General features: G+C 44.4%; 1 protein-coding gene across 2 annotated transcripts; it reads right to left on the minus strand.

The window, feature by feature from the left end:
* Nucleotides 1-4,695: 4,695 nt before the first annotated feature.
* On the minus strand, nt 4,696-18,162 carry DUSP19 (dual specificity phosphatase 19). 2 transcript variants are annotated; one of them, XM_075285105.1, is made up of 5 exons: nt 17,798-18,162; nt 12,685-12,731; nt 10,762-10,914; nt 4,853-5,088; nt 4,696-4,776 (listed from the first exon to the last, which is right to left on the minus strand). In XM_075285105.1, the coding sequence occupies exons 1-4, from the start codon at nt 18,021-18,023 to the stop codon at nt 4,864-4,866; spliced, it is 651 nt and encodes a 216-aa protein (XP_075141206.1). In that variant the 5' UTR covers nt 18,024-18,162; the 3' UTR covers nt 4,696-4,776; nt 4,853-4,863. The 2 variants fall into 2 exon arrangements, with proteins under 2 accessions (XP_075141206.1, XP_075141205.1); XM_075285104.1 differs by lacking the exon at nt 4,696-4,776 and having other exon boundaries at nt 4,785-5,088.
* Nucleotides 18,163-19,173: the final 1,011 nt, after the last annotated feature.

The raw sequence follows: 19,173 nt of genomic DNA on the forward strand, positions 1-19,173 counted from the left end.
TGTGGGCCGGACTATCCCAGACTCCGCCCACACCTCCCTTTTCCCTGGGAGAAGGGTTTGGGATCCCGAGCATGCGCATTAGGACGCTATGAGTCTGCGGCTGTCGCGCTGTGGACGCGGATTTCTACGCTGAGCTTGTGCTGCTGGGTGTATAGACTCTGTTCTTCGTACATAGATAGGACTGCGGCAATTACTTGTTTATATCCTAGGACTGGGTACATGGGCTACCATTGGGGAACAATTGCAGAATCAAGTCACGTGCAAGTGACACTCAAAAGCGTGTGATTTCTTTCTCCAAAACTTACTAACAATTGACTAAGGCTAAAGGCCGGGGCCCCATGGGTCGGAAACGTCTTACAGTAATTGCAAAGTGTATGGGATTCATGCAAATCCCATGCCTACTTTGCGGTAAAAACCGCCACGTGAACACGCAGCGATTTCCAAAACTGGCACGGGTTTGAAAATCGTGGCATGTCAATTATAGCTACAGAAACACCAGCGGCTTCCCCGTAGATATAATGATAACAGAAAGTCTGCGGATGAAAACTCCTTGAACGTTCTGTTTAAAGCGCTGCAGGAAGAACCGCGATGTGTTCCTGCCACGGTTTTACCTGCAGCGCTTTAGCACTGAGTATCGTACCGTGGGGCCTAAGAACATATGTTGCGGAAATGCAGCTTTTTTTATTGCAGATTTTGTTGCGTTTTTTTTTTAGCCAAAGCCAAGAATGGCTACAAGAGGAATGGGAGATATATATGAAGTAGTTACAGAGGACCTTTCATGACTTTGGGGACAGGCAGTTTTATATACTGCTGGACTTTCGGCTTTCATGATCTGTAACCCGGGTGAAGAGCTATCGGTACCGTAGCTCTTCACCATCAGACGGGCGTTCCTGACAGTTAGTCAGGAACGTCCTTCTACACAGCAGCGCCCATAGCACTGTACTGTGAGAGCAGGGAGGAACGCCCCCTTCCTCTGCTCACAGTACTCATCCATAGACGAGCACTACTAGGAGAGGAGGGAAGCGTTCCTCCCCGCTCTCACAGTACAGCGCTATAGACTCTACTGTGAGGAAGGGCGTTCCTGACAGACTGTCAGGAGCGCCCTTTTGACGGTCAAGAGCTACGGTACCGATAGCTCTTCACCCGGGGTACAGATCATGAAAGCTGACAGTGCGCTGAATTCAGCGCACTGTTGGCTTATCAGCAGTATATCAAACTGCCTGCACCCAAACCCATGAAAGGTCCTCTTTAAACCTCTCCCTTCTGCTCAGTCCACTCCTGGCTTTGGCTCAAAAAACTGCAACAAAAAAAGCTGCGTTTCCGCAATGTGGGGGCCTCAGCCTAAGGGTATGTTCACACTGAGGTTTTTTCAGGCGGATTTTGATGCGGAATCTGCCTGCAAAACCGCCTCCCATTCATTTCAATGGGAGTCTCTAGCAGTTTTTTCTCCACTAGCAATTTTTTTTTTCAGCTAGCGGGAAAAAAAGCAACATGCCCCATCTTTATGCGGATTCCGCAGCTTAAGATTGACTCCTGATTAGGCCCATTCAAAAGTGGAATGCCACGACTGAATGCCGATGAACTGCATCAGCATCCCGTTGCAGCTAGCCATGCAAAAAAGCCACATAGCAGAAAGCTTTTCCGCCAGGTGAATTCACCCTAAGACTAAGGGTCCACGTTGCGGAAACGCAGCTTTTGTTTGTTGCAGATTTTGTTACTATTTTTGGAGTCAATGCTAAAGATGGTTAAAAGTGGAAAGGGAAATATATAGGAAGCTCTTTATATTCCTACTTTTTGCTCAATCCACTCCTGGCTTTGGCTCAAAAAAAACCCCAACAAAATGTGCAACAAAAAAAGATGCGTTTCTGCAACGAGGGTGTCTCAAGGCCGTATTCACATCTGCGTTTGGGCTTCCGTAGCACTTTTCTCTTCACATATTTTGTGCAGAAAACGCACGTAGACCACATGGACTCCATTAGGGTCAGTTCACACGGAGGAATTTGTCACGGATTTGGGGGCAGATTTTGCCCAAATCTGCATCAGATTCCTCCCAAAATCCGCCTCCCATTGTTTTTAATGGGATGCAGATGTCGCAGCAGAAAAAAGAAGCGTCCTGCTAGATCTTAATGCAGATTCCGTCCGTGGCTCAAGACTCCCTCCTGACTAAACCCATTCAAGAATGGGCCTAATCAGGAGTGCGATTTTGTGTGAACACACCCTTAAAGTCTATGGGCTCCTTAGGTAACTGCTTTTTTATGCGTATCGTTTTCTGCTCGGGGGTCCTAGTGCTGCAGTTTGATGGAACTACGAGTGTTATGCAACAAAAAGTCGCAGACAAATCATGCAACTATGAGCTATGATTTGGCTGTAAAAACACAAGGGGAGTCATCAAGACCGTATGTGTATGTTATGCCAGTCTTAATATCCTCTGTGCCATGGGAGGGCGTTCATAATTCATGATGAGGCTGAGCCCCCGATCGTGCCCACTTTCAGGAAAATGTTGTGCAAAAATGCCACATGCAACTATTTTAGTCACAAGTGGCGTTAAACAGTAGCAAATCGCCAATATGTATCTATTTCGGATCATTCTTCTGGCACTTCTGGTCACACATGCAACTTTCATTTAAGTCTATGGTAAGAAAAAAAAAGTTGCTTGTGAACTGAGACCAAAATCCAACAGGCTTTCCTTTGCCTAAGCCTACACGGTGGCTTTGACAGCAACTAAAGATCGCCAGGTTGTACTGCGACTCCGTCAGTTAGGGGACATTGTAACCCCTAGGGTGGCGCTGCCGTGACTTCTTGTCACGAAAATTGAGCACTGTTCAGTCTTTTTGCAGCTAGACGTGACTGCAGCACTACCCTAGGGGTTACAATGTCCCCTAACGGAGTCGCAGTACAACCTGGCGACCTCAAAATCAGCCTCCAAAAAAAGCCTCCCAATACAGTTCTATTGGGAGGATTTTTTTGGAAGCTGATTTTGAGGCGGATTCACCATCAAAATCAGCACCAAAAAACTTTGTGTGCACTGACCCTAACTCTTTTCTGTTGTTCGGCTCAGGACTCGTTCACATCTGTGTCAGTAATCCGTTCAGGGGAGTCCACATGGGGACCCTCCCAAATGGCCTACCGAACGCATTTGCAAGCAGTGTGCAGTGAAAGCGCACGGATCCTCATAGACTATAATGGGGTCCGTGTGCTTTCCATGAGATCTCCGCAGGGAACAGGAAAATACTTCACAATCTACTTTCCTGTCCGTATGACGCATGCGGAGATCTCACGGCAAGCACACAGGCCCCATTATAGTCTATGGGGTCCGTGTGCTTTCACTGTACACTGCTTGCAAATGCGTTGGGTAGTCCGTTCGGGGGAATGGATTACCAAACACAGATGTGATGCTGACCACATCTCTGAGCAGATAGTTGGCTGACACTTTGAAGATTCAAGAAAGGACAATGTTTACCTGTTGACCAGGCTACATGCTGACGTATGCTGACTTGTGGTATGTACTAGTGAAGTTATACATTTTATACCGATTAATACATTGTTGCTGTTGCTTTTGTTCTGGTTAGGTTGTAACCAAAGAACAGTGAGTGAATAAAATTTACCCTTGCTGCGTTTCCGTGGGTCTTCATCGTGCAAAATTAACAACTACAGTAGACCCCTTACAACATCAAAACTAACTATGGTTCTGTGAGACTACATCCATGGACCGTACTCACTCCAGTAAAAACATCTGACTTATGGTTTGTATTTCACAGACTGAATACACCTGTGTGAAAGTGGCCTTAAGGGCTAGTTCACACGGGGATCCACGTGAACACATTCTGTCACGGCTTTCCGCTCTGGATTAGGCCCAAATGAATGGGCCTAGTCTGGAGGGTGGTGTCGCGAAGTGGACGCCGCGGCTGAATCAGCCACGGAATCCACCTGAAGAAAGGGCAGCTCGCTTCTTTTTTCCGTGAGCGGGAACAAACAAACGTTAGCGATCTACATGGACCTCTATTGTGATGGGGCGGATTTTGAGGTGGATTCGGCATCAAAATCCACCCCCTCTTGCCCCGTGTGAACGAGCCCTTACACTCATCTTTGTTTTATCCCAAAATATGACTGTGCCAGACATTCATCAGATGTAACAGCCTATTGGCCAACAATTGCTGACAGTGTTGCAGGAGATCAGAATGTCAGAGGTGGCCATGTCCCCCATGCACCTGAGAAATTGCGCCCATTATGGGGATGTGCCACAAACAAAAATTTGTCTGATTTTTGGAACCTGACCAGCACATAACGTGCCCACATCCTGTATCAGATAACAGAGATCCTCCTCATATGTGGGTGATTTGCCAGCTCTTTCAGCAGGTCACTCCTTATTTTGGGAGACTTCTGGGCTTTTGGTAAGTATGTGTAATGCTGATGTGTTGCCATGCGAAAAGAGGGCGAGTGACTGCTCACTGGTAATTTTATAACTTAGTCACACCTAGTAGAAATCCCCAGTGATCATGGCTTAAAAAAATTTAAGTGATAGCACATTGCTAGGGGGATGGTAGGACCACCCCAAAATAAAGGGGAAACAGCCTCTTTGGCATCTCTAATACACAATGCCCGTCCAACCCATACCCTATGCAGAGAGCTACAAGTCCCTGGAACATGCCTGAGTTGTATTATATGCCGTCATAGTTCCAGATAGTGAGTAACGTTGCATAGAGAACATATTTTTGTAAGATTCACTTCTTGCTTATGTATGTTCTTGAATGAAGAAAATCTCTGGATTCCAAAAACCTGTAGAACACACATCTTTATTAAAAAATACAACCCAACTATTCATAAGACTCAAAGGCAGATAAATAGAAATCACCATAATGTCTGTCAATCCGATTTTTCATGGATTGCATCTGTTTGTCTCCTGCTGCAGTCCTGATACTTGTGGAGCTGTTCCATGAATCCAGCATTCGGACACACTGCAGGTCTTGCATTTTTTACTATTGAAAAGGCTCTGGCAAAATTGAGTTTCTCGCTGTGAATGAGATAACCGATGATGATTGCTGGCGCGCGAGACACTCCGGCGTTACAGTGGACAAGCACCGCACCTTTCTGCAAAGGAGAAGAAATGTTCAGCTGCACAGATGCAATCTCCATCCACTTACATCTAGTCTAAAAGGTAACGCTATTAATGCATTGATTCAGATTATGTAAATACTAACCCAAACCTTGTAAGCCATCCCATACAGCCATATGGCACAAGCAAATAGCATTCACAGGTATGGCAATATGTGGAGTCCCTACAGGTGCTTGTAAAAAACAGATAGGTATTCTGTGCCACCTAAGACCTGTCTTAGGCTGAGGCCCCTCGTCGCGCAAATGCAGCTTTTTTTGTTGCAGCTTTTGTTGCAATTTTTTGAGTCAAAGCCAACAATGGCTACAAAAGAAATGGGAAATATCTAGGAAGCTCTTATACTTCTTTCTTCTGCTCAATCCACGCTTGGTTTTGGCTCAAAAAACCGCAACAAATAAAGCTGCTTTTCTGCAACGTGGCGCCTTAACCAAAGGCATGATTTGGCATAAACAACAACGCACAGCGTTTTACAGTTAGAGCAAAGTGAATCAGATTCTAGTGAATCTTATGCCCACTTTGTGGTAAAAACCGTGCCGTGGACACACCACAGTTTCCAAAACCGGCGTGATGGCTGTATTTCCAAGACATCCATGACTCGGTTGAGCTATTATTTTTCTTACACTGACCAGCAAAAGGGTAACAATATTTTGACCTTTTGCCTTTCAGGCTCCATGTCTCACCAGCCACTATGGCTTTGAATGTGAGACTACTATCATTATATAGACAATCATCTCGGCTATCTCATACATACATTTGTCTTTTAACTATTTAGCATATGATTAGTTATGCAGATTTTTGTCATGTAACTGCATTGTTACTGTTTTGCTCCTAAAAATCTAAATGTAATTTTTATTATTCTGGAAGTAATTTATAAATCCAACTTTGGCTTTCAACACTGCCTGAATCCTTCTGGGCATGCTCTCCATCAAATTCAGGCAAGTCGCAGCTGAAATCTGTTTCCAGGTCTCTTTTAAACATTCCCAATGTTGGTGAATACTGCTTGACTCACTTGGGTATGAATACAGCTTTATCTTCAACTTAACCCTCAAGTCAAATTTATGTATGAGATAGTCAAGAGGATTGTCTATAAAATGATGGTAGTCTGACGTTCAAAGCTCTAGTGGATGGCGAGATATGGAGTCTCAAAGGCAAAAGTTCAAAACATTGTTACCCTTTTGCTCATCAGTGTATATTAAGCTATTAAAAGCATATTTGGAGGAAATTAAGGCAATCATTGTGTCATGTATTATGTTATTAATTCATGAGTTAATAGGTTAATAGCTGATTAATAATAGATGATTTCTACACTTCACAAAATCACATAACAGCTTTTCTAATTGGAAAGTCCACACACAGTTTCCCTTTCACGCTGCATTGAGTGATAGAATCACTGAATGCTTTTCAGTGTGTCCATACATGTATACAAAGCGGAAAACTTCTACGTGTCAGCGGTGGTATGTAACCCGAGTGAGGTCATTATGCAAAGTGGGATTCAGATGTCCTGTAAATTATTCTTCACGAGGGAAACGGACACCGCACATAACAAAGACTACTGCAATGTAATCTTCCAAGATGTTAATCTATGATAAATAATCCACATTAGATCTGATGAAACGTTAATCCCATATCAAGACAGGACCCCATGATGACTGGTAATGGATACCTGGAATTATTCACAGAGGTCTTTGGAGGGTTATAGGACGAGAAGGAACAATACCCTGATTACTGTTTTGTATTGTGTCAGCCATTCTCCTAACCCTAATTCACTAAATGATTGCGGTAGTCAATGAATGCATTTATTCCAATAGCTACTATGACACCAGCATACTGCACCGGGCTACAGTCCCCATTGGGGATCTAGAGATCTGCTTTCATTTTTGGCAAAATCTATAGTGACCACTGACCAATAACACCCATACATACCATACATGTAGAAAAGTTTAGGAGACGGAAAAGATACCATATTAACCTCGTAACAAAGGATCAGAAGATCAAAACTGAATAACTCTTCTGTTCCTAGTGTCTGGACAGAGCGCTCAGCCTACATTTCTCAGTGGGCCATATATTGGGCATATGTAGGGTCTTGGTTATGTGGTGGGCAACACTGGGTACTTTAAATGTGTGAAGATGTGCCATGCTCACCAACAGTGCCCAATGGTCACACTGTTCCGCGCAAAAGAGTGCACCCAGATACTGTTTGTCGGGGGGCGCCAACAAGACATTTTTATGTACTTACATAGAGTAAGACATTGAATTGAACATTTTCCCTGGGTGAAGGAAAGTCTAACTAGAGCTCTTAGCCTTTGAACATCCTGTGGTTGTGGCACTACCCACATCATACCCACTCAATTATTGGAACAAATATTTTAGCAAAGCTCATTCCTGATAACTGACCCATCGTCCTGTATAAACAGTGATGAGATGGCGACAAACAATGAGATTATTAATCCCTCATATGGTTTTCATTAGCCTATGTAAACAGCTGATGCAAAGGAGTGCTGATGTTAAATCTTCATCTTCATTCTGCTTACATAGGATCGTCTTGGCCATTATGGAGTGGTTACAAAGACCGTCTATTGGAGAATCTGTGCTGTCCTGCTTTACACAATGAATGGGCATTGTGTATTGCTTAATTTCCCCCGTGGTAGTGCTGCAGCAAAACTGAACGCATAGGTTCACACTTGCACCCGGTCTCCGCTTTGCGGGTTTCCGTATTCTGCCCGAGGAAATGGGCAGGAGAAGGAAACCCGGGCATCAGTTTTCAAACCCATTCACTTGAATGGGTTTGCAAAGTGACCGCCTGTGAGCGTCTTCTGCCTCTCCGCGGAGAAACAGTTTTTTTTTTAACCAGACTCAAAGTCCTGCATGTTGGACTTTGTGTCTGGTTAAAAAAAATGGTTTTGCAGAAGTCACATACGGATGGTCACTTTGCAAACCCATTAAAGTGAATGGGTTTGAAAACTGAACCCCAGGTTTCCGTGTCTTGTTCATTTTCTCGGGCAAAAGACTGAAACCCACAAAGCGGAGTCCGGGCGAAGGTGTGAACCTGCGCTTACTGGCAAATCTGGACAATGTGTCCAAAGCACAGCTGAGCCCTTTGATTTAGGATACTAAACCACCCACAGGCCCTTATACACCAGGGTTTTAGTTTCCAAAAGCGCCCTGTAATAAAGCCATTTACGCCCACAATTAAAATGTATACTTCATAGTTTCTCTGCTGCTGTGCTCCCTGTGCCAGCACAGTTCTTCACTGACGCCAGAGGAGTACATTTTGGATTCAGTGCACATACTCCCTACCTTTGGCACTTGCACAGTGATGCCGGGGTGTACATCCTCAGCTTCACTGAAGAACTGCGCAGGAGCACCAGAGATGAGTCCGAGTCATTTCTATGTAAATATAATGTCATGGTCACTCTGTAATCTCATGGTCGCAGATGAATATGCTTGGAGGAAGTGATAGACTCCCTTTAAGAAGACATCAGTATTATAGATGGTGGCTGCTAGGTGGGGTACACACATCTGCTTTTGTATTCTGTCCAGGGAGAGTCTGCATGGAGACCCCCGTGCAGAATACATACATAATTGGAAGCGCTGTTCTGTAAAAGCGCACGGACCCCATAGACTATAATGGGGTCCGTGTGCTTCCCGCTCGCTGCCCGAGATGAACTACTTTCCTGTCCACACGATCCCTGCGGACATCTTTCGTTAAGCACACGGACCCCATTATAGTCTATGGGGTCCATGCGCTTTTACAGCACAGCGCTTTACACTTTCGTTTGATATTCCGTTCGGGGGGGTTCCCATGTGGACTCCCTCAGATGAAATCCAAACGCTGATGTGAACGAGAGGTTAAAGACTAAGATCCTGTTTAGCAAAGTTCAGCAAAAAAACACAGCAGGAAAAAAAAAAAAACTGCAGAAATGCATCATGCTTTTTTGCAGCGTTTTTTTCATTGTGATTTCTATTCAGCAGGTACTGTAAAATTCTGCAATTTTTGGTGCTGACTTTCCGCAACATGGGTCTTCAGCCTAAATGCCCCCTTTCTTACCTGATTTTCCATTTGGATGACTTTGTGACAGTCTGAAGAAAGGCAAGATGTGGGTGTTTAGAGGTGCAAGGGACATTTACTTGACTGTGAAAAGGTTTTAGGCAGATGTGGAAAAAAATGCTGCATAGTAGGAATCCTTTCAAAAATAAAAGTGGTAACAGTTTATTTTTGGCAATTAACAAAATGTTAATGAAGTAAATCAACAAAAGAGAACTCTAAATCTCATCAATATTTGGTGTGCACTCCCTTTTTCTTTTGCCTTCCATCAATTCTTCTAGGTACGCTTGCAGACAGTTTTTCAAGGAACTCCGAAAAGAGAACTAAGCACAGACCGCCTGTGGATTCAGACTTGCTCAAATATTTTTATTTCTTCATGTATGTCACGGGCAGCGGTTAACAGAGATGGTATGTTGGGCCACTGCCAAGGGCTTAACCTAAGTAGTCCCCTTGGTTTTTACCCTTTAATGGGGTCTTCATCGTGGGGACACTACCAGGTTGCTATCTCCTAGAGTAGTCCCAGTATACCTGGCACGTGCCGGTGTAGGTAAGGCAAGGGATAGTTGGGTACAGGTCAAAGGTCAGTGTCAGGCAGCAGATAAAGTTGTGAACAAACCAGAGGGTCAGGGCAGGCAGCTCAAGTTCACAAGATGAAGACGGGCAGAGGTCATACACAGGTTGGCAGGTTACTGAGAGAGGACAGAGCAGACTAAAATAGGCATGGGCAGCCAGGGATTGGCTGACGACAGCTCACAAATGTACGCATTGGACAATCATGTTGCAGGGAGAACAGACGCACCTGTCTTATGAGCAGGACCAGGTGTAGCAATAGAAGGAATCACACAGTAGCATGGAGAGTCAGAAACCGCATAGTGTGAACCAGAGGAAAGCTGACGGTTGTGTTTGCAAGATGAGAGAGCACGACAACGGGTGGAGACTGTTGCAATGTCATCCTAGACAGACTGATTGATGCCGAGTTCAGGGCTCTGTGAAGGCCAAGTCATCACTTCCAAGACTCCTCCTTCAAAGGATGGACACACCAAATATTGATGGGATTTAGATTTCTATTTTCTTTATTCAATACATTTTGTTAATTGACAAAAATAAACTATTAGCACTTCTATTTCTGAAAACATTTCTACTTTTGCACACTTGTCTAAGGCTTCCTTCACATGACTATAGTGATTTTTCCTATCCGCAAATGCTAATCTGCAATCCGCAAAAAATTAATCCTGCAATTACAGATCCACAAAGAGACTTGTACGATTCCATATACTGGTCTCTTCTGCAAATGCAGCCAAGAATAGGACATGCTTAATCGTTTGTGGTTGTTGAATAGAGTACGGACACAGGGCAATAAAAATTGTGGTCATGTGTATGGGCACATACAAGCGAATGATTCCATACATGGTTGTGCGAGGAAGGCCTAAAGCTTTTGCACATCACTATATTGCAGTGTATGGGTGGCATTCAGAGGACACTGTTTAGCTTAATAGAATATTGCATAAATGCACCAAATTAAAGAGATAACTTAGTAAAAGGTTTCCTTTAAATTAGATCTCAGCTATATGCTGGACGCTCAGGGATACAGATACAATATCATTACCTGCTGTCTCGCCTCCTCTATAAAATCAAAGCATTCTGGGAAATATGACGTTATGTCAGTCTCTGGCAGATCAAGGATAGAAAGTTTCTTGTAGGTGAATTCATCTGGAAAAATATTTTCTACTCCATATGCCACGTTCAAGATGTGTGTGACCTGCAGAGGAAAGATCATATGAATCTAAGCTCTGAAATTAAAGTCTGAGCTACGACAATGTACACTTATTGCATATGTGAACACTGATACATAAGAAGAGGTAAACCTCTGTTCACACTTGCATTAATGGGCTCTACAGTGCTTTATGTCAGCAAGATGTGGTAAGTCTGCAGAGCTTATTCCTGCCTGCAAAATTACTGGACACTTGATGGATCCCATTGAAGTCAATGGAGTCCATGAGGATTTGCCTATGTTTGATCAAAAGATGAACCAGCAGAACTTTTGTGGCCCTGAATACATGGAAGCCAAAAGACTCATGTGAACAGAGCCTAAGGCCCTATGGCCCGGAATCGCCGCGTTAAAGCGCTGCGGGAACAACCGAGGCATGAACGCATTGCGGTTCTTCCATCAGCACCTTGTACTGAGTTTTCCTCCGCAGACTTTCCGTTACAATTATATCTATGGGAAAGCCACCAGCGTTTCCGTAGATATAATTGACATGCTGCAAGTACTGTATAACAGCGCAATTTTTCACGCAGCATTTACGCCGTGGCCAAATCGTGGCGTTTCCGGCCCGTGGGGCCCCAGCCTAAATGTGAAATTCTATGTGTAAGAAATTATGGGAAGAAAATACCTGTAAAATATGTTTGAAGTAAAAAAATTACATAACTGGCTACTATAATGCCGAGATACTCGAAGTATTATTGGATTGTCCTCACTTCAAAAGAAAACAACTTCAGTAATAATATTATATAGTATTAATAGCTGGCAATACCATCAACATGTATAATGTATAAAATGGCTCACACGTAACTCTTCTAGGCCAGGGGTGCCCAATACGTTGATCGCGATCTACCGGTCGATCGCAAAGGACGTATGGGTCGATCGCGGGATCAGTGTCTGCTTGTTGACAGCGCAGGCTGAGAATCATCTCCGGACACTGGCAGGCCGGGGCCTTGCACTCGTTCGCAGTCAGGGCTGCGGCGGCCCCGCCTGCCAGTGTCCGGAGATGATTCTCAACCTGCTTTGTGAACGAGCAGACACCGAAGAGCTGTCTGCTGCTCTCACGCTCCGCCCCGTTCACAGGCCCCGCCCCTGGCCCACTTAAACCCCACCTCCAAGAAGTGGGTAGTAGATCTTATCCCTTGGTCAGTTTCTAAAGTAGCTCACATGCTCAAAAAGTGTGAGCACCCCAGCTCTAGGCTAAGGCCCCACTATGCAGAAACTCAGCATTTGTTTGTTGCAGATTTTGCTGCATTTTTTAGAGCCTAAGGGTGCATTCACACTACGGAACGCCAGCGTGCATCACAGCCGTACACGCCGGCATTACAGCAGGGCTGCCGGACACTTCCCATTCATTTCTATGGGAGCCGGCATGCGAGCGCTCCCCATAGAAATGAATGTAAAAAAGCAGTCCATTCATTTCTATGGGGAGCGCTCGCATGCCAGCTCCCATAGAAATGAATGGGAAGTGTCCGGCAGCCCTGCTGTAACGCCGGCGTGTACGGCTGTGATACACGCTGGCGTTCCGTAGTGTGAATGCACCCTAAGTCAAGAATGATTTAAAAAGGAATGGAAAATATAAAGGAAGCTCTTAGATGTCCCTTCTATTCAATCCATTCCTGATTTTGTCACAAAAAACTGCAGCAAAATCTGCAATTAAAATTGTGCCAAATGTGTTAAGAGATGAATTGTTTAAGATGAAATTTCATTCCTTGTGGCCATTACATCTCTTACACAGTCTTCTACTACCAGGAATGTTTGCTTTACCTTATACTTTTTCAGTATATCATGGTCCTGGGCAACATCTTGTGATCCTAGAAAAATAAGAGTATAAAAGAAGCAGAATAGAAACCATCATAGAATAAAATATAGAAAATAAGTTACACTTTACACTTAAAGGATAATGTTATATTAAACTACCCCGTTTTAAAATAATACCCTAAAAAAGAATATGATAATCATACCTTATCGTGCACGCTGGGCGGGCATGCACGGTCTGACGTCATCTTTAGCCACGCCTACATCTTCTTTCTTCTTGCAGCGATGTCATCGAGTCCAGTCCTCCTCGTCTTCTTCCAGCGTCATTGATTGTAAGGGCTCGTTCACATCTGCGCCGGCACTCCGTACTTCAGGTTTCCGTTTCCTGCCTAAAACAGAGGCAGGAGACGGAAACCTGCAGGAGTCTTTCTCACCCATTCATTTGAATGGGTGAGAAAGCTGTCCGGCCGTGAGTGGCGGTGAGCGTTTTAGCCTCTCCGCCGCGAAACCGGGTTTTATAATCCGGACATGCAGTACTCTGTGTCCGGATTAAAAAAAACGGTTTCGCGGCGGAGAGCCTAAAACGCTCACCGCCGCTCACGGCCGGACCCGGTCTGTGGTTTCCGTCTTCTGGCATGCAGAAGACGGAAACCATAGAACGGAGACAGCTGAACGCAGGTGTGAACCTAGCGTGATCCCGCGTTGGCGCAATAGCAGGAGAACAGTAGCAGGACTACTGCTACTGTGCCAGCGCAGGATTACAAGCAATGACGCTGAAGAAGAAGACGAGGAAGACGGGACCCTAGGACATCGCTGCAAGAAGAAAGAAGATGTAGGCGTGGCTAAAGATGCCGCTACCCCTGTTGTTTTTTTTTTTCCTTAATAGGCTCCTTAATATCCCCACACCCTCAAGGGCCCCATACCTTCCCTACCATAAGTAGAAGATCTGCAGTAGATGCAGGGCTGCAGATGCTTCTTGTAAAAGCTTCCGCACACAGCAGCTTCCTGTTCCGCCCCTCCCCCTCCCCAGTATCGGAGTGTGAGGGGAGACATCCTGTGCGATGTATCTGCTCTCTTCACTGCTAGACAGAGCTGCACAGCCACGTGTAAGTATATTTTTGGATAAAATATGTATAGATGTGTATATGTGTTTACATTATGTGTCTTATATACTGTGTGAGTCCTGTATGTGTGTAGATAGGTGTGTGTATATGTTGTATATGAATGTATGTGTGTGAATAGATGTGTATATGTGTAAGTATATACAGCATATCAATGTCTGTCTGTCTGTCTATCTATCTGTATTTGCTTCTATACATGTCTACCACTCTACATACTAGAATTGTATTTTATAATGTGATGTTTAGGCCTGGTTCACATCTGCATTCAGGTTTCCGTTCGGTTATCTTCAGGGTCTCCGATTATTATACTCTGGGGTCTGAAAAGACCCCAGAGTATAATAATTGTTCATGCATGTTCATTATGGGGCATAATGGTGTGTAGGGGCCACTATGGGGCATGATAGAGCATGCAGGAATGTGGCGGAGGTCGGTCAGTCGAGGTCTTTAGTGTCAGTCAGGAGGGGGGGGGGGCATGTCAAAAGTTTGCCACGGGGCCCCGCCATTCCTAGTTACAACACTGTATGTACAGCAGAGGGTGCTGTGCTGATGACTCATCTCTGCTATACATACACATAGAGCAGACTGTGATCACAGACACAGACTTATTCAAACACTACTGAGGCGATTTACATACAAAAGGTAGGTGTGAAATAGCCTTTCTAAAGGTTATGCAAGGATGTGCTTATCTAAAAATGACTTTTCCCAATGATAGAGCCCCTTTAATATCAAAAGACAAATGTTATTGTTTGTATAATGAAAAGTTAGACAATTTTTCAATATACTTTCTGTATCAATTCCTCACGGTTCTCTAGATCTCTGCTTGCGTTTCTCTAGATCTACGTCTCTCTAGATCTTCCACCACTGACAGGCCATGCTGACAATTTGGACAGTGCACATAGTGATAATAATTCTAACTTCCTTAAAGGGATTTCTGCCTCTCATAAAGGGATGACATGTCACCAGGATAAAAATTCTGACCTCGAAAGCCCTTACTAATCCCGGAAACGAAGGCACTCACACTTGATAGGACAGAGAAACACATACTCTATCTGATCTAGAGAAGTAAAGTATCACTTACTATCTTGCTTCCTGACTAAGCACCTTTCGCATTTCTTCACTGAAGCAGCCATAGAAAGTACCGTATTTTTCAGACTATAAGGCGCACTGGACTATAAGACCTAGGTTTTAGAGGAGGAAAATAGGGGAAAAAAATTTGGAAGCAAAAAATGGTAAAATATTTAATATATGGGAGTTGTAGTTTTGCAACAGCTGCAAGGCCACATTGACAGGTGACCCTGCAGCTGTACGGGGATGCATAGAGTGTTTTTTTTGCGGGGCCAGAAGTACTTTTTAGTTATACCATTTTGGGGACTATCTATTGCTTAGATCACCTTGTATTGAAAAAAAACCCGGTGGTTTATGATATATGATTTTCTACTTTTATATATATATTCTAGGGACAGGAGGTGATTTAGAACTTTTACTTATTTCATTTTTTTATTATATATTTTTAAAGCTTTATTTTATTCCCCCCCCGGGGGCTTGAACCTGCGGTCACTTGATTGCAAGTCCCATAGACGGCAATACAACTGTATTGCCGTCTATGGGACATTCTATCTATTAGTATTACGGCTGGTCATAGACCCAGCCGCAATACTAATACAGCAGTGACAGGCCGGGGAGCCTCATTAGGCTCCCGGCTGTCACCCGAACAGGTCGGCTCTTGCGATATCGCCGTGCAGGAGCCGACCTGCAACTTCACAGGTACGGGGCCGGGGGAGAAGGGGCCACCGATACTGACCCGGCATCCGCTGTACTAGAGAGGCGGATGCCGGTGAGAGATAGACGCCAGCACAGGTGCCGGGGCCTGAGACATCGCTGCGCTCCTCTGCCCTGCATGAAGCCAGCGGCGGGGGGACGGAGGAGCAGAATAGCATCGCCCCTGCTGCTGCTGGCTTCATGCAGGGCAGAGGAGCGCAGCGATGTCTCAGGCCCCGGCGTCTATCCCTTGCCGGCATCCGCCTCTCTATTACGGCGGGTGCCAGGCGCCACATTCGGACTATAAGACACACCCTTCTTTTCCCCCCAAATTTGGGGGAAAAAAAGTGCGTCTTATAGTCCGAAAAATATGGTATATTCTGCCATGGCAAAATGTGGCATAAAGGAACCAGTTCTAATAGATAGCAAAATACTATAAAGACACATGGAAATAGTTGCCTTAGGACAGATTCTCTTGTTTTTTCTAATCTGTCCAATAACAATTTGGAGGACCCAGCGTAAGTGTGAACAGAGCTTTACCTGCTGATAGGCCCTCTTGGCATCACATAGCAATAATGTAGAATGATGACGTGGCTGGTAGGGTGCTGTCTGGGTATGTCCTGGGGTTGGGTGTTACGGTATACCAATAATAAACTACTTTTCCTTGGACAAAGTATTTAAAGGGATTTCTAGCCCCAAATTAAATGTTCAAATACTGTGAGAAGGTGACAGGCACAGTACTGGAATCACACTATATTAGCCCCAGGTTCCTGACTTATATATGGCCCAGGGCGGGTCTTGCATAAGCTGCAGCCCAGGTGTGGGTCCTGAGGCTCATTACTGGGTTAGTAAAAGGGCTGCAGATCCTCTAGTCCAGGGCAGAACCTGGGAGTGAGAGGAGGTGGGTCTGCCCTAACATATTGAGTCTGGTGAGACCAAGCTATACTGTTTGGTTTTGTTCATGTGAGGTAATTTATAGTGAGGTATTTTTGGTTACTGTTTAGTTAGAGCTCGGATGAGAAGAGATTTACGCTGGGTTCACACCAGCGTCTGGACTCCATTATCAGGTTTCCGTCTTCTGCATGCAGAAGACGGAAACCTGTTATGCCGAGTCCGGCCGTGAGCACCGGTGAGCATTTTATGCTTTCCGCGGCGAAACCGTTTTTTTTTTTTTAAACCGGACATGGAGTACTGCATGTCTGACTCTGTGTCCGGTTTAAAAAAAACTGTTTCGTCGCGGAGAGCATAAAACGCTCACCGGCGCTCACAGCCGGACACTTTTCAAACCCATTCAAATGAATGGGTTTGAAAGATGCGGACAGGTTTTCGTCTCCTGCCCTGTTTTGTGCAGGAAACGGAAACCTGCAGAACGGAGTCCCGTGCGCAGATGTGAATGAGTCCTTAATTTGTTTTTGGCTGAAGTTAAGGCTGTGTTTTGTTTTTGTATTTTTTTTCTGTCAGAAGCCAAGGTTTGTTTTTGTTTTTTCCTAAATAAACCAGTTTGCTACACACTTTTGTGTCCCTGTCTTGACTGTTTGGGTCTGCAACACTGTTGCTACCGAGCTAACTTCCCCACAATACCAATGAGTGGGGTTGGAAGCTGTAGTTCAGCAGCAGTTGAGGTGTGGATTATTGGAAATATTGTATCTTTTACATCATTTAGGTTAGGTTCACACCACTGTTATTAATGTTCGTTGTGCTCATCCATATTAGGATGAGAGCAAGAGACAGTAAGCCTGTAATGCAGATGGAGCCCCCTCTGACTGGTGTGCATCTGCATTCACTCTCATGTTAAAAAACACGCATGCAAGATTTTTTCTTCCATCAGAAAATTAAACAAACACGAAGAAGAAAGCTTCCACCATGATGTCTACATTACAGTCAATGAGAATGGACAGAGATGGAGGAGGCTCTGTCTGTATCCATCACTGTATCGTGTTGAAGTCCGTTGCTCTCATCCTAAAACCCTCTGCTGCGGTGGTGTACACTGGCATATTTTTTTTTAATGTATAAGAAAGTGCAGCAGATGGAGTGGGCCATTGTATAAAATGGTATAGCATATCACACCAATGGCGGACGTATACTATTGTATCAGTAGCATAAAGTGGCTTTATGCCTGACTTATAGCTTGGATGTATAAACCGTACACAATGTGCACAGAGCCACGTTACTCCTGGGTGACTGCTAATAGTTGTATAATTTATAGTAAGAAAAATAACAAAATAAATATCACATATACTCACCAAGTAAAAGCCATGGTTTGATGACCCCAATTTGAAGGTCCAGGCTGAGGTCCTGCACATATCCACAGGTTGGTCCATCCGGTTGGTCTGGATCATCCACCACATGTACTAGAGAATCCTTCCAAGTCTCTATAATTCTCTTCCCGGATAAGGTTGTGACTCTCGTACATTGCTTCTTGAGTCTGTTTTTCGAGAAACCTTTGATTTCATCTCCAAGTGAGTGCATCACATGGGCGTTCAGCGTACAATGTACAGCAGAGGATTGTCACCAGAGACTAGTATCCGCTGCCCTACCGCTGATGTCCCTGTCACTGCTCACATTGAAGTGTTTATGTTCCTGTTATATATCCTAGGCCGCCCGCCATTGGATATTCTGCTGCTAATTCCTATTGGTTTACAACACTCAAAACTGAAAGCTGACACTGCAGCCTCTTGTATAAGGAACAAAAGGAGAATGGAAGCATCTGCAGACTGGATATAAGGGCTCCCCCTGCTGGCAGCTTTGTAATATAGTTGTCTTTTTTCAGAAAAGCACATTGATAGCCAAACTGCTAAGTCAAATTCCCAATTTTGTACAGAAAAAGGGTCTTTTATAGGGATGGTCCTCTCAAAGAAAGAAATATACACAATGTAGGTTAAAGTGTCTTATGGAGTCAGCAAAAATATACAGTGCACAAACCCCTAAATAGTGATAATATAATAAATTTTATTTATATAGCGCCAACATATTCTGCAGCGCTGTACAATTAGTAGGGTTCAAATACAGACAGAAAGATACAGTACAAGAAAAGTCATTTCACACAATGGGACTGAGGGCCCTGCTCACAAGAGCTTACAATCTATGAGGTAGAGGGGGTGACACAAGAGGTAGCAGGGGCGGTATTGCTTATACAGAGGTCAGACACTTTTATAATAGAAGTTACTGTCATTACACAAACATAAAACTTTGAGCCGTCACCAGTCGTGTCCTTTAACATGTGGATGGTGCTTGGACATATAGAGTTAGCCTGAAATGGCATCATATCATGTGGGTAATGTGGGAGCTGGAACAGAGGAGGGTTAGATTTTGGGGATTCTAATTACGGTATGGAAGGGTTTACATTAGGAATTGTGATAGGCCTGTCTGAAAAGATGTGTCTTTAATTTGTGCTTGAAACTGTAGAAATTGGGAGTTAATCTGATTGTCTGGGGTAGAGCATTCCAGAGTAGTGGTGCAGCTCGGGAGAAGTCTTGTATATGAGCGTGGGAGGTTCTGATAATAGAGGATGTAAGTGTTAGGTCATTGAGTGAACGGAGAACACGGGTTGGGCGGTAGACAGAGATGAAGGAAATGTATGGAGGTGCGGCATTATGGAGAGTCTTGTGGATGAGAGTGA

Source organism: Leptodactylus fuscus, chromosome 8 (genome assembly GCF_031893055.1).
Source record: "Leptodactylus fuscus isolate aLepFus1 chromosome 8, aLepFus1.hap2, whole genome shotgun sequence".
Taxonomy (NCBI): Eukaryota; Metazoa; Chordata; class Amphibia; order Anura; family Leptodactylidae; genus Leptodactylus; species Leptodactylus fuscus.

What these genes read in the sequence shown, in the direction of transcription:
- DUSP19 (XM_075285105.1), bottom strand. Translation starts at nt 18,023, where the DNA reads ATGCACTCACTTGGAGATGAAATCAAAGGTTTCTCGAAAAACAGACTC. An exon ending in CAAACCATGGCTTTTACTTG is followed by an intron (nt 12,732 to 17,797) that starts GTGAGTATATGT and finishes TTATTTTTCTAG; the next exon opens with GATCACAAGATGTTGCCCAG. An exon ending in TAGAGGAGGCGAGACAGCAG is followed by an intron (nt 5,089 to 10,761) that starts GTAATGATATTG and finishes TCTCCTTTGCAG; the next exon opens with AAAGGTGCGGTGCTTGTCCA.